Source organism: Corvus moneduloides, chromosome 1 (assembly GCF_009650955.1).
Source record: "Corvus moneduloides isolate bCorMon1 chromosome 1, bCorMon1.pri, whole genome shotgun sequence".
NCBI classification, from domain to species: Eukaryota; Metazoa; Chordata; class Aves; order Passeriformes; family Corvidae; genus Corvus; species Corvus moneduloides.
This window is the reverse complement of record NC_045476.1, coordinates 25,444,595-25,459,472: the sequence shown is the minus strand read 5'-3', so window position 1 is coordinate 25,459,472 and position 14,878 is coordinate 25,444,595. Positions and strand designations below refer to the sequence as shown.

Here is a 14,878-nt window from a genome sequence, read left to right as displayed (position 1 = left end):
GCAGAGAGAGAATGAAGGAAACAACACGGCAAACAAGCCTCCGTTGTTCCAAAACTCCCTCCTTCCCCCCGCCAAACGAATAACCAACTGGGAACAAGGACAAAACAAAACCTGGAAGAACTATTTTTGTCCAAAAGCAGTCAATGCTGCCATGCTGCTCCACGCCGCCCACCAAGGGCTCTCTCTGGCGTGGCACGGCTGTTGGCAGCGGCTGGAACTCTTGGAGTGGCTCTGACCTCCAGCGTGGTGGCTGCGGGCAGCAGTGGGCAAGCCCGTCCCCGTTTTGTGAATTGGAATAAAACACAGAGGCTCTGCTTCTGACTCAAGTCTTAAAGAGACAATAAACAAACTTGTGCAGGTTGATGTAGAGAATGATTTTGCGTCAGCCCTAGTGCTAAACTCCGCCTACTATCTATGTAACTAGGACAACTACTAACATAAAATACTATGTCATAATATATATTTTGCTGAGGTTTTTCTCCTCTGTCTCCAGATACGTAGAACATAGACACCCACATGTGAGCTAGATTAGACATGTTTATATCCTATCCAGTCAAAGCATTTCCAGTGCATGATTCATCTGGCTTACTTCAGATAATTTCTTTAGGGTTATTTGACTCCCAAGGTGGTTATTTTTCTCTTCTGACTATTAATGACATTTAGCTCCAATTTAGTTGTATTTTTACGGACAGACTAATTCAACCTTCTTGTATAATTTGGTTTAATTTGGAATAATAATTGTGATTTATAATTGTGCATGCAGGTTGCTCAGGACAAAGGAAGCTGCTCTTTCCATAGAAACCACAGCCCATGCGTTGTTCCTCAAGAGAATGAAAATATTTTCCACACAATATTTGCTTTTTTCACGAAGTCTGGCAGAAAAGTATTGGTAAGAAATGGCACCACTTACAGCACTACTTGAACATACAGCATATTTCACGAAACATTTTGCATGGTTTGGCATGAAGATATGAAGCAGGTAGTTCATTATAGAGCATATGTAACAATACTGATGATGTGCTGGGGGGGCATTTAGTGACTGTAATTGTCTGATTTTTAAAAGTAAATAGGAAGTTTCAGGAAGTGCAGTGGAAATGGGTTTAGCTGACATGGCAGCACACACTTGGTTACCAGAGCCTTTGCTCCCATGTTCTGTCAAAGGCATATGGGGGCAGTGGGTCACTGCACTGTACTTGGTGCCTGACCCCCACAGAGGCCTGATGTGCAGTTCCTTCCAGTCCTGAATGCTTGCCTGGCTCAGCAGCTCTGCAGAGGAGTGAAATTTACCTGGCTTGCTCTCATGCAGGCCTCTGTATCAAGCTGTCTTCAGGTCTTGACAGTTGCTATTTCAATGTAGAGGGGCTGTATTATAGCATTTTACTGTATAACTTAGTTTTCTAGTGTGTTTGCTGTCACACAATTTATCATTGAATTTTTACCTCTTTTGCCAAACAACTTTTTCCTTGTTTCCTGTAGGACTGTGAAAGACCAGGCAGATCTTGTTTAATTGTACGTTGCAACTTAAGCTCACTACCTAAAGCAGAGTCCTGTGAGATAAATATATACATGCTGCTGAATACCGAGATACTCAAGAAGGTATGTGCTCCCCTGTAGGTTGTTTCAATGCCAATTTAAGTGTGCTTATGTCAACCAATGAACTCAAAACTTGCATTTCTTGCTCTCTTTACTAGTGTGTGAAAAACAATCATGGTATCAAAAAAACCAGATCTACTTATTAATAGTGTGTATGAATGTGTTAATCCTAGTTCTTACCCATTACCCGTTAAGATAGAAATAAATTTAGTTCAGAAATTTATACATTGAAAAATGACAAATGAGACCCCTAATTGTGTGCATGGTGTTAAGGCTAAACATTTCTGAAAATGGAATTGATTTCTGAGAGTTTTGATTCTAAAAAATGTAAGTTAATGTAAACTTTGACCAGCTATCTATCATCTTTCTGTGTAAACAGACACATGGCAGTTTTTTGTCATTTTTACTTCAAATTATTATTATTCAAAGAAGATGCATCATGACCACATTAATGCTGAGCTTAACATTTGTGACAAGAAACGAATGGCTACAAGTTAATTTCTGTCTTCTCTGAAGCCACTGAATGAGACAGCAAATCTTTTAATTTTTTTGTGATTTACTGCATTTTGACCTGTTTTCCTTAACTTAGAAAAATGCTGACTCTAATTGTGGCAAGCTGCTGTAAGATTATGAGGGTATAATTGGAGGAGAAAGCTGATAGCATGAGCCTACTAAAATAAACCTGTCTTTAATAGCTGTTAGATTAAAAGTGTCAGAGAGAGCTCTTACTAGAAAACAGTTGCTAAAGTAATTAATAGCCCTGAGCTTTTCCAATTGAAACCAGTGAGTCTGTTAATGTTTGTTCATATTCGAAAACAGGAAGTATAGGCAAGGCCAGAAGTTTTAGGTATTTGTTGCGTGCTTATAGAAATGCTGAAATATGTAAACAAGAGTGTATGCAAAATATGCTTCTGGGAAATTCAGACTTGAGAATAGCCAGGGTTCATCCCATCTGCTGGTGATGCCTTGGAGAGGCTGCCTGAAAACAGAGGCTAGACAAGATTAAGAGAATAAAAGTGGGTATTTTTTGAAGGGCCTTCCGTAGGTACACCTTGGGCAGTCAAAAAGCCTCCAAGAGGCTACACCCAAGATGGATGTTGGGTCACGGGTTTTTCACACTTTTATAAGTTTGGTCCGTTTGCATATCAGGGTTAATTCTCCAATTACAGTTTCAGGTAATGATGTCATTACCCCAAGTTTGTTCCCTCTTTCTAGAGGTTTAGTTTACATATTTTGGGGCCTGGGACAACAAGGTGTCCAGGCCTAGAGAGTGTTTGTTATGTCTAACCAGAATGGGAGAACAGTAGCTAACAGGCTGTATGAAGTTTTAGAGTTACATATTAAAGCAGCACAGGATCTGAAAAATATAAAAGCTGAATCCTAAGGCATCACTGGGTCCCTTCTAAGATTACTTTTAGCAACATTCCTCTAAAAGACAACAGTGTTTACATTTTTGAGTATCACCAGTGCATGCTGTTTTCTACTTATTACATACCCTTCCCAAGGTGAGCTGCATACAAGTGACTAATCTGTGAATTGAAATGGCATCTTATTGAAACGTGTCTGTTAAAATGCACCAGGCATTTTATTGGAGAAATAGATATTAATGAGAGGAGGTGTACAGTGAATAATTAAGATATTTGCCATGCACAGATTCAAATAAGAAGTTTTCCCCCTGGGATATATTGTAGTTTATCCCAGTTTCTGTATGTCATTTTTCTGTTCACTTGAAAAGCAAATAGGAACTTTTTTTCATGGTTAATATTGAGCCTGCCTGTGTCATTGGCAATGTTCTGTCTTGCTTTTGTTGTAAATGTGGGAAACATTAACAAACCAAATACAAAGTATATGTTTAAAGTCTAACATACCCAATTTTGTTATAATCTGAAATAATGTGCTCAGTTATATCTGTCTGTTATGAGCATAAAGTATATTTTTTCAAAGCTGAGTTGTAACCAGGCTAATACTTAACTGTCAACCTAGCCTTCACTAAGTGTTGCCTGGGCGTATTTATTACACTGGCAAATGTTTGATGGTTTGTTGGGCTTTTTTGGCAGGGGCGATTGGTGCTGTTGTTGTTGTTAAGTCCAGTTCTTCCTCTTTTTACTTCTCAGGACAGTTCATCGGTCATCCAGTTTGTCACAAGGGCAAGGCTGCAGGTGGACCATGACCTCAGAGTTGTGGAGGTGCCCAATGGGAGCCCAGGAGAAAAACCAGTGAGTACATAAACCTGAAGAGAAATGTTTCCTTATCCCAGTGGGCTGGAAATCACTGAGAGCTCTATACAAACTGAAATTTGTGCCTGGGCTAGCCCACAAGAATGCCCAGACTTAGTCTGACTAGACTAACAGTACTGTGAACTGTATTTTTGTGGTTTGGCTCTTTGTGATAAACCATGCCAACAGAGTGAATGATGTTATGTTGAACCAGAGTGATCTGTGTTGTACTAGCTAAAATACCCTTCAGGTGTTAACAGAAAAATTAGGTTTAGCTTCCTGATTTAGGGTTAACATTTGCTTTAATCTAATTCAAATTTCCCTTGAAAACCTAGAAGACACTTGAAACCTCAGCAATGTCTTTTCACATGTGCCGGAATGAAATATTTAGAAGCATTAATGATATTTTGGGAGCTGTGAAAATGGACAAGGTTGTCAAACTTTCAGAAATTCATTTAACTTTTTTTGTTGTGCTGAGCTGGTAAAAATCAAGTATGAGCTGACCACATTTTGTGTTGATCTCCCTGTTCCTCATGAGTCCTCTGCTCCTGCTGTGTCTCCTACCTTTTTGGTGCCACTAGTCTTCCTGCCTTTTGTTATACAGAAGTCTGCTCCTATTTCGTCTCTGTGTCCATTGACCTGGCTGGCACCACCCAGTTCACAGCCTCTTGTCTCAGGCTCCTACACAGAGCTCAATCTGCATTTAAATCAACATCTCAATCTGCAGCTTGCAAACCCAGCTACTTGCACCACATGTATCCCTCAACAGTCATGTCTGTAACTGTAGTCTTGAATTTCTATTTCATTAGATCTGTTAGAAAAAGGAATTCTTTTATATGTCAGGAACTTCTTTTTTCCCTTCTGTTTTATTTTCTTTGTTGGGTTTCCATACCATTCTGTGCAATAGGCTTGGAAGTTAAAATTAAAAACACAGTTAGCCATTGCTGGGAACATGCCTTATAAAGTGGCCTGCAGTCCTGACTGTTAATACATTGCTTGGCCTCTCCTTATTTCTGCAGCTTGCACATAACATATCTTGCAATTGTATGGCAAAATTTCATTTGTGACTGAAGTAAGACCTGACTGTGATACCCATGCTCCAACTGAAATGGAAGAAGCCAGTATCTCGATGACAAATATTTTCATCTGTAAAAGGTTTTAGAATCTCTAAGAATGATAGGCACACTGTAAAATGTTTTGGACTGCTATGTTGAGCTTTTGATGGCGTACCCTTCCTTCTCGGACTAGGGTAAGAGAGCAGAGGAGGCTGCTGTTCTGCTAAGTTCTTTATTTCATAGTCTCATAGCTTTCTTGAAGGCAGAGTTCAAAGGGGGTTACATGATAAAGGCAAGCAGCAACAGCAACAGCAGGCAAAACTAGCTTCTTCTTCTATATGCTCTATATGCTCCATATATATTTTTCTTACAGAATTGTGGATTATATTTGCTAACTGACCAATAAGATTAACATACAATTCTAGTTTTTCTTTCCTTAACCTATCCTGGTCTAATTCTAACAATCGTTAAGTCTTGCATAAGTGTTACATAGGTATTACACAGATTTACATATACAGTTTCTGTCAGTTCTTATTGTTTATGTGAACACTCTATCTAAAAAACGTGAACAGTATAGTTCTATCTATGTTTTGTCTGAAGTAAAGAATTCTGTGAAAAGGTAACTCTGCTGCAGCAAGAACTATGTTTAAGGTCTCTGCTACAGCTTTTTAATGTTTAAGGCACTTAGCACATATTTCTACTAAAGTTAAAAATCTATATTTCTATTTCACTTTGGTGTGGCTTCACATATCTTAGCTTGTCCAAAGGTTTTAATTCAACCCCTGTGCTTTGGCTTCTCTCTGGGCCTGAGTCCAGACGAGCTTTCACTCCAACACTGCTATTTTTTAATGTTCAAAATCTAGAAATGCTTTTATCTAGGAATGCAAGCTCTGCTGTATTTCGTTGTTCTCTGATGCTTAGAGAAAAAAGAAAAGAAAATTAAGCAAAAAAAGAAATTGTCCTTTTCCTATTCTCAGAAAGCCTTTCATCAAGCCTTGAGCTGCATTATGAAGCACACTGTATGTGTTGGGAAGCTGTCATAATCTTCAAACTAGAGCTTGCTTCTGGTTCCTGGGACGCCCTAGCTGTAAAAGAGCATGTTTGACATGTTGTAGCAATGTAACATTAATCTGTAGTTTCAAGTCTTTTCTCATGTTAGTGCCATTTCCTCTCTGCTTTACGGTAATTCCACATGCCAGCTTCAGCACTGCTGTATGTTTTGCACAGGGTCATGTTCAGGCAAAAATTTAAGACATGGCTTGGTTCAAGGTTTTAGTTTTTCTGTGTTCTCTTCCTGTGGAATGCAGAAAGGAAGAGTAGTTGTTGCAAGCCACACCTATTCAGCTGGAAATAGAGACCGGAAGAAGAAAATGTCTTTGTTCATACTCCTCTCTTCCTTTTTAAAGCTCATCCTGTACTCTTCATTGACCATAGACTGCTGTACTATATCCATTTGGATAGCAGCTCCTTCTGTACAGTTGTATGGACTTCCTATGAGTCTGTTTATGACAATGTTCCCTAACATTTCTTAGACAGTTTATCATGCTAAGGTTGAAAAGGCCTTTTTGCTGTCTGTGGCTAAATGTGGGCTTATTATCACATTTAAATGGTTCTTGAGGACCAGGTACCATTATTTCAATTGGCACTTTTACAGTACAGTGTACAGTGTCAGAGTGCAAACTCTCTGTAAAGAAGATAAATGGAGAACGAAGACAAATGGAAAAGGAAGGCCGATATTTTTGATGATAGTGTAAGAATACCAGTGGAGCACCCATATAAACACCAACTTTGTCAGAAACTTCAGTAGAGAATTTGTAAGGGAGATGCAAAAGTATATGTAAGTATCTCTAAGTTGGGTAGTATGCTGTCTTTGAAATTAACCTTTTTTTACAAAATATGCATTTGTGCAATTCTCAGAAAAAATTTCTCTGGATTTGGATTGATTTTATGTGATTTGTAATTATATGTTTTTTGTCTGGGGTTACAATAAGCTGTTTGAGCTCTCATATTAGTCGAATCACATGAAGGTTATCAGAGTTTGGATTTGGCTCTGTGATGACAGTGGTATTAACATACATATATATTGTCTGAAACTGGTGTTGTATTTTCAGGAGGCATACTTTATTTTCTTCATCATATGAGTTCCCATGAAGGTTTGGCTCTCTTCTCTGTATGTGAGCAAAACCAACAATAAGCTCCATAAGAACACAACAGTCAAATACCAGATCCAAGAGTCCACATTTTCTGCTCACTGCTTGTGTGCAGAAAGAGGAGGAGTTCTCTTAGGGAGCAAAAGGACTGCCTTTGGAAGTGTGGAAGGAAGAATTAGCTGTGTCCTCCCGTATTGAAAGTGAGGGAATGCAAAGCTGACTGCATGAAAAGGCAAGCCCAGATAAAATGTATGCAGGTCCTGCAACACACTAACCTGTAAAGCTTAAGGCTGTTGTATAGCTGTCTGGTGCTGTCTACTAAGCACAGGTATGCTCCATCAAGCCTTTGAACCATTCCTGCCTTCTGGATAGAGTACACTATTCTTTTATTTTCAGCTCAGTCACTGCAGGTTCAGTGCATATTCACAGTAATCCAAAATGTTACTGTATCCCCTATCTATCTATGCCCAAAATTGTTACTGTGTCTTTAAGACCCCTGAAGTTGGAAACTGGAATGGGGAGGTGGTGCCCAGGGCTTTTAAAAGTTGGGACACTCAGACATATCTCTCTCTTCCTGTTTGGCTTGCCTCTTGGCCTTTTCTTGCCTCTACTCACAATGGTAGCAAGTGGAGAATCTGCATTTTGCAATCAGAAACTGTTTCAGAGTGAATTTTGCAACACCTGTGGACAACACTAAGCCGGAGCTGGTCTGGTGCCAGGCCACTGCACGTCAGTGCTGAGAGTCTGTTCTTTCCTTCTCTCCTCTTCCCATTGGAGTAGGGACCCAAGGCAGCACACAAAAACTGGCGGAGTCCAGCAGGTGTCAGGAAGCAGCAGCAAGCAGCAACACTGATCCCATACATGCCAGCAATTCCTGTCTGCCACTAGAACTGCTTTGTAAGCTCCTACCTTCATGGGAAGGTTTGCTGCCTTTTTCCCTTTGTCTGTAGAGCCACACACTCAGCTGTGGCAGCCACTATCCTAGGATGGGTCACTCTGCCATTTCAAGTTTCTCCTCGTCTCTGGTGGGGGTCTGTGAGATTTAGCAATTTTGTATCTAGTGATTATTTACTGGTTTCTTTGGCCTGTTGCTGTTTTGCTTGCTAGGAAACTGATATTTTTTCACTTATATCTACTATAAGTAGAAAGGGATTGGTTTAAAATGAACAGGGAGAACTCATTGTAGAGTGTTCCCATTAAATTGTCTTAAACCAAGACAATGCAACACAGGCAAGTGGTTGTCCTCCATGGATTTTTTCTGCTCAGAATTTAGGTATGTTTATGTTTGCAATGATAATATATTTGGGGGAAAAACAATAGCAAAATAAACCTTACAAAAAGTAAGTTTACAGTTGTGAAGACTTGTAAGGTGTCTTTATATGCATATCTATATGCAAAGATATTTAAATGTAAATTCATGAACCTAAGCTTTAACTGTCTGCCTGCAGCATGGGGGACTCCTGACTTTGGCCTGTTCTCCATGTCTGTGTTGGAAGGAGCAGCCTGTGGAGCTGGACAGTGTTCGTGATGTACCAGCTGTTTTTTTAATGCATACAGTAATACCTCTTCCACTCAGCAATCCATCACCACCCTCTCATTTTTTTGATACACTCAGCATTTTAAGGCACCAATTCTCTCCAGCTTACTTTTTTGATGCTTGGCTGGAGCTTTCTCCAGTAGCTTTGCAGCCTCCTTACCAGTGAATGATTTGATGTCTTATTGTTTTCATCATGTTAAGTTATTGTGGTGGTCAGCAGCTGGCCTGAAGGCCTCACAATAATAATTAATCCCATTTTATAACTCCCTGTTTTATAACTGAAGTAATTAAGATATAACTGAAATTATAGGAGCACCCTGACGGGTAGGTTATGCAATCTGACCAGTGTGGACTGTTGGAGAGCAGGCCCAGGCCGCTGGGGACACAAGCAGCTATTGGCTGGTTGGCTGGGTGGCAACTGGTTCAGCCCATAGGGTTCGACTGCACGGACCTTCAACTCTATATAAGTAAAGGAGGACTCAATAAAAGTGGGCTGTTGTGCATGAACCCAATGTGTCTTGTCACTTGTCTGTCTCCAAAACTGTGACATTAAGTTATTCATTTTATTGTTTTACCTTTCCATTTGCTACTAGAACATTCCTTTTACAGATTTTCTTGTCTTTACACTGCAGTCTGTCAGGTAGAAACATACACCTGGGTAAAGGAGTACAATACACAATAACAATAAAATACAGTTAATTTCCCAGGGATAGAGACAAGCAGGTTGCAAGGAAATCTCAGGTTTGTATTTTTTAAGACAACACTGCTTTTCTTAGTATATGTAAATAAATTAATATATATAAAAGGGATGTATATGCATATATGTTCAGACATATAGGAGAATGGTGTCTTTACTGCTTTAGTCCTCCCAAGCATAACAGTACTTGAATGGAAAAGTCAACCAGCAGTGCAGTGTGGTTTGAAAGACCAGAAATAATCTAGGTGATAATACAGAAATAAAACAGCATTTTTTTATAAGCCCATGCCTTCCATGGCACTGTGGCTCATGATGCAAATGCATAAAATTCATTTAATACACATAAACAAAAAGAAAAGAAAAATTTTCAATTTGTATTCTGAATAAGCTTTTGCTGAAGTATGTTTCTTTTCTTTCTGAGTACCAGTGCAGTAGCATGTATCTCTTCTGCAAAGGGCTTTGACAGAGTATTTACTTTCATAAATTCCTACTCTTATTGCTAATTCTTAACTTCTTGCCTACATGCTTTACTGAAATAAGGTGTTTCAAAACTTCTTAAAAAAAAAGTTCTGTTTCTTCTTAATTTGTTAACCAAGATATAGCTGTCGGGATATAGCAAGTGTTTGGCACAGGTAGAAGATGAGCTGCTTGGTGCTCTTGCATGCCTGGGTTTGACATTGCAAAAATCAGTGGCTGGGTGGAAATCTCAGTTATTTTCCAGAAGGGCAGTTACACTGTGTAAAACCTTATTGAGGTGTGAGCTACAAAAAGCTAAATGGCAAACTGCACTGTCTCCTGGGCTTCCCCTCTTTCTTTGCATGTACAGTGCAAAATGCAAAAGAAAAATATGAATATAAAAATCCTCATATGTCATCAAGACAATGATGTTTTTCATGGTTTTTCCCTGGCATTTTATCAGTCTGAAAACAAACATCTAATCCACTCTGTATTTTGTAACTGTTGCATGTGCTTTCTGTGAACCAGCTGCTGCCCCTACTGGGATATTTTGACAACCCCACAGCCCTTATCTTCGGCATCAGTTACTCTTATCACTCCTGTCTTCTCTATAGGTCAGGGCTGTGGGAAGTGTGCTGAGCTGGGGGCTGCCTTGTGCTCCCCAACCTGTTAGCCACCCTGAAGAGTCTGTGCTGCTGGGGTGGAAAGGATAGGGAATTCAAGGTTTGCCCAAGAATGGCTTTCAGAGACTGCACAATGGCCAGTGGGTCAAGCAGCAGGTGGCAGATGGTGTGCTTCTGTTTAGTACCAATTACCCTCTGCTTGCTTCCCTGGCATCCTGCCACTGGCTGTATTGCCTTCTTTCTTATACTCCAGATATGCAACATACACTGACTGACTGTTCAGTCTGATTTGATTTGGGTTTGGCTTGGGTTTTTTGTTGTTGGTACCTTCTTTACCAAAACTCATTGCACTTACTGTGTATTAATGCAGGCAGATTTTGAGGACTTAAGACAGCTAGGGATATTAACATGCACAACATCCCTGCTCCTCTCCAAACCACAAAGCCATGAATGTGTTTTTTTAATGAATGTGTGTTGATTCCAGACTGGTAGAAGAAACCAGATAGATAAGAAGCTGTTGCTCCACCCTGTTAGCTCAAGCTGTGACTGCAAAAGCTACAGCCAGGGTCTTCTAGGCAGTGTGCTTCAGACCTGGAATGTGAAGCTCTTGCTATGGAGATTATGTATGATTTCATCTCTGCAGCTATTTCTGGCTCTGTCTTTTGGCAGGATGAAGTACATAACAGTCTATTGTGCTGGAGATTGTGATATGTTAACATTTGCTTTCTGAGTAGTGAAGGCACCCACCTACTTTTGCATCCAGAGACAGCTTGAAAGGTCTCTTCAGTAAAGTTGGCAATACTTAAAATGTAAGGAGTTTGAGTTTTTAGAGTCAGAAAAGAAAATAATATTAATGTCTTGTTATCTAAGAAAAAGTCATCACACTATAAGATGGATGCTAACCTTAGCATCTATGAAAACTGGATTGCCACATCAGCTCATCCCTTCAATCTGCTTGGAAATACAAGTAAGGCAGAAGATCTATGTTTGATCTCTGTTTGGTGTTTCCCTTACACTGGCTGTGAGGGACAGTCTGCTGCTTAGAAAGCTCTCTGTTCAACAAAATATCTTTAAAAGTCTAACAACGCTTTGTGCTAGTATCTGAAATGCTAAAATTATTCTTTTTCTTGGTTGAATAACTGGTCCATGTTAGAGAGCTGTTTTGAATCTTGTGATACTAGTTATCAGAATATGTTTGGATAATGCTAAATATGTAGAGCTGTAGTTCATGTTTATTTGCTATGTTTTCAAGTCTCGTTATCATGACACCAAAGCAAGGCCATTCATGGTCATCTTTGAAAGGTTGTGGTGATCAGGAGAGGTGCCTGAGAACTATCACCCTGGTCCTGAAAAAGAGCAAGGAGGACCGAGGGAACTATCAGCCAGTCAGCTTCACGTCAATCCCTGGAAAGATGATGGAGTACCTCATTCTGGAGGCCATCTCTATCCACATGGATGACAAGAAGGGGATCAGAAGTAGTCAGCATGGATTCACTAAAGGCAAATAATGCCTGACCAACCTGATGGCCTTCCATGATGAGACAACTACCTGGATGGATGAGGGGAGAGCAGTGTATTGCCTACCTCAACTTCAACAAGGCTTTTGACACTGCCTCTCACAATAGCCTCATAGGCAAAGTCAGGAAGCGTGGACTGGATTAATGGCCAGTAAGGTGGATTGAGAACTGGTTGAACAACAGATACCAGAGTGTTATAGTGGCACAACATCTAATCAGAGGCCTGTCACTAGTGGTGTCCACTAAGGTTAAGTACTGGGTCCAGTATTGTTTAACTTGTTCATCGGTGACTTGGGGGAAGGGGCAGCAAGTTCACTGATGACACAAAGCTGGGAGCAGTGGCTGATACCTCAGAGGGCTGTGAAGCCCTTCAAAAAGACCTCAAGTGTTTGGAGAGATGGGTAGAAAAGAAGGATCTGAAGTTCAACAAAGGCAATTGCAGGGTCCTGTGCCTGGGGAAGAATAACCCCCTGCACCAGTACAGGCTGGGGGCCAAACTGCTGGAAAGCAGCTCTGTGGAGAAGGACCTGTGGGGTCCTGGTGGACAACAAACTGTCCCTGAGCCAGCAGTGTGCCCTTGTGGTCAAGGTGGCCAATGATATCCTCAGGTACATTAAGAAAAGCATTGCCAGCACGTGGAGAGAGGTTGGTCCTGACCCTCTACTCAGCACTGGTGAGGCCACATCTGGAGTGCTGTGTCCAGTTCTGGGCTCTTCAGGACAAGAGTGATGTGGAGCTCCTGAAGCAGGTCCGGTGGAGGGCAACAGAGGTGATTAAGAGAACGGAACATCTTTCTTATGAGGAAAGGCCAAGAGAGTTGGGCCTGTTCAGTCTCAAGAAGAGATGAGTGAGGGGACCCCTCATCAATGTATACAAATATCTGATGTCAAGAGGATGGAACCAGGCTCTTCTTGGTGCTGCCAAGCAATAGGGCAAGAGAAAACAGGAAGAGACTGATGCACAAGAAGTTCCAACTGAGTATCAGTACTGTGCAGGTGACCGAGCAACGGAACTGATTGACCAGAGTTTGTGGAGTCTCCCTCACTGGAGATATTCCAGAACTATCTGGATGCAATTCCGTGCAATGTGCTCTAGAATGACCCTGCTTGAGCAGGGAGGTTGGACCAGATGACCCACTGTGATCCCTTTCAACCTTACCCATTCTGTGATTCTGTGAAATGCCTGATAACATCTCATCAATAGAGAAAAGCAGTGCGTATAAATGGGCTATATTCAAATTCTTCCTCCAGAAAATCTGTGATCTTAATCAGTGTTAAATTAACTTGTGAAACTGAGATGAAGGATGTCTAAGTACTCCTTTATTGGAACACTGCGACAAAATATAGTGACCCCCTTTCTCTCATCTGTGCCTGTAATTTTAGTGGCTGTTTGCTAAGGCTACATATGCTTATGGAAACAGAGAAATGTTTGATAGGCTGTCCTTGTCCCATCTCCCAGTCAAAGAAGAGCTGTTGCCTGCACTCACTCAGGATCCCCATGGTTTTCTCTGAGGCTTGGAAATCTGCACAGTTGGAGAACCTAAGACATGTCTGGCCCCTGTACCAGTGCTGCCGTCTCCTTCCTTTTGCAGCCTTTTCTTGAATGCCCACCTTCAAGATTCATAGAAGTTGCATGGTATTGCATTGCATTTGCTGTCTCATAAATTAAGCTGTTTGAACAGGGTTAGCAGTAAGTGAATGTATTTTATGGGTTTTTCATTGGCCTTTTATCTTGGGATTGCAAAATTCTATGTGACTTTAACTCGTGGATTTTCACCTACTTTCAACAGTTAATTTCTTTAAAAAACTGATTTAACAATTCATATCTACAAAATGGTTTTGGCATTTTTAAGCAAAGATGGTGAAAGTGGTTTGTGAAGGAGGGAGGAAAACCAGCTACCTTGTCTTGCAAAACAAAGCCAGATAAAGCAAAAGCATTACCTTTAAAAAAAAAGCCTGCTACCTCTCTGCATTGGCTGGATATTAAATTGCAAAATTTAACATAGAAATAGCCCTCACTAAGGAGAGCTGTTTTTGAGTTTTCCGCTGAGGAACTAGTTTTGACTGAAAAAAGAGACTGAAAATTCACATAGAATGTATTAATAATATAATTTGCTCCCATTGTCTTCTTGAGACAGATGGTGGGAAGGCTCTTTGTTGTCTGTATTTCCCTGTCATACATGCTGTAGAAAAAGAGAGAACAGCTCCCAGCATTTCCAGAAGAACCCATGACTGCATGCGTCCTTGCCTCTTTCACACAATGTGTCTCGTAAAGCACAGCAGGGACGATTTGTATTTAATAGGGATGTATGAGTTGTCCAGTTTTTTGGGGGGAAAAAATAGTTAACAAGCTGTCTTAGTTTGAAAGACAAATATCTGCCAAGGAAGGTGGAAACATTCCTGGAATGGAAAGATGACCCCTCCCTCCAAATTATTGTGACTTCAAAAATTACAGGGCTTCCAGGCAAGAATATGGGAAAAGGAATAACAGTTCTTTACTAGAATATATATATGTAACAAGACAGAACAAACAACAACAACGACGATAAAAAACTCCCCAATAACAGACTTTTGCACCGGTTAAGCCATTTCCCCTTCGGTGTAGTTACGACCACATCAGCAGGGGGCGCTGTTGGCTCACGTTGAGGCAGAGAAGGTGCAGTACCTCCCTTGCAGCTTCAGGGGGCGCTCAGATGCAAGAGCAGGACCTCCCTGGTGGTGATGGCAGCTCAGAGGAGGGAGAGGGAAGAAGGATCGACTCCCCCAGGCACTTATGCAAGTGGTGATCCATCTTTAGTACCACTAATTGCATGCTGGGAAGGAAGGCAGGGCTTTATCACAATGTCACACTATCGTATAGAGAAGAGGTCCGGCGGGGGCAGCTTCAGCTTCAGGTGGCTCGCCACGCAGTGGCTCTGAGGAGGGGAGGGAAGGAACAACTCCCCCAGGCACCCACGTGGACTGTGCTGGTCTCTCTCGGTGCTGGCAGCTGGCGAAGTCTCAGTCAATGGAGCAGCCAGGACTCTCTTTCTCTC

General features: G+C 41.0%; 1 protein-coding gene across 1 annotated transcript in view; it reads left to right on the top strand.

Moving 5' to 3' along the window:
* ITGA9 (integrin subunit alpha 9) overlaps positions 1–14,878 on the top strand; it is a 242,072-nt gene that overhangs the window by 187,190 nt on the left and 40,004 nt on the right. Inside the window, exons 24-26 of the mRNA XM_032102630.1 lie at positions 764–889; positions 1,477–1,596; positions 3,708–3,809. Coding sequence (XP_031958521.1) covers positions 764–889; positions 1,477–1,596; positions 3,708–3,809 — 348 coding nt within the window. The remainder of the gene's footprint in view (positions 1–763; positions 890–1,476; positions 1,597–3,707; positions 3,810–14,878) is intronic.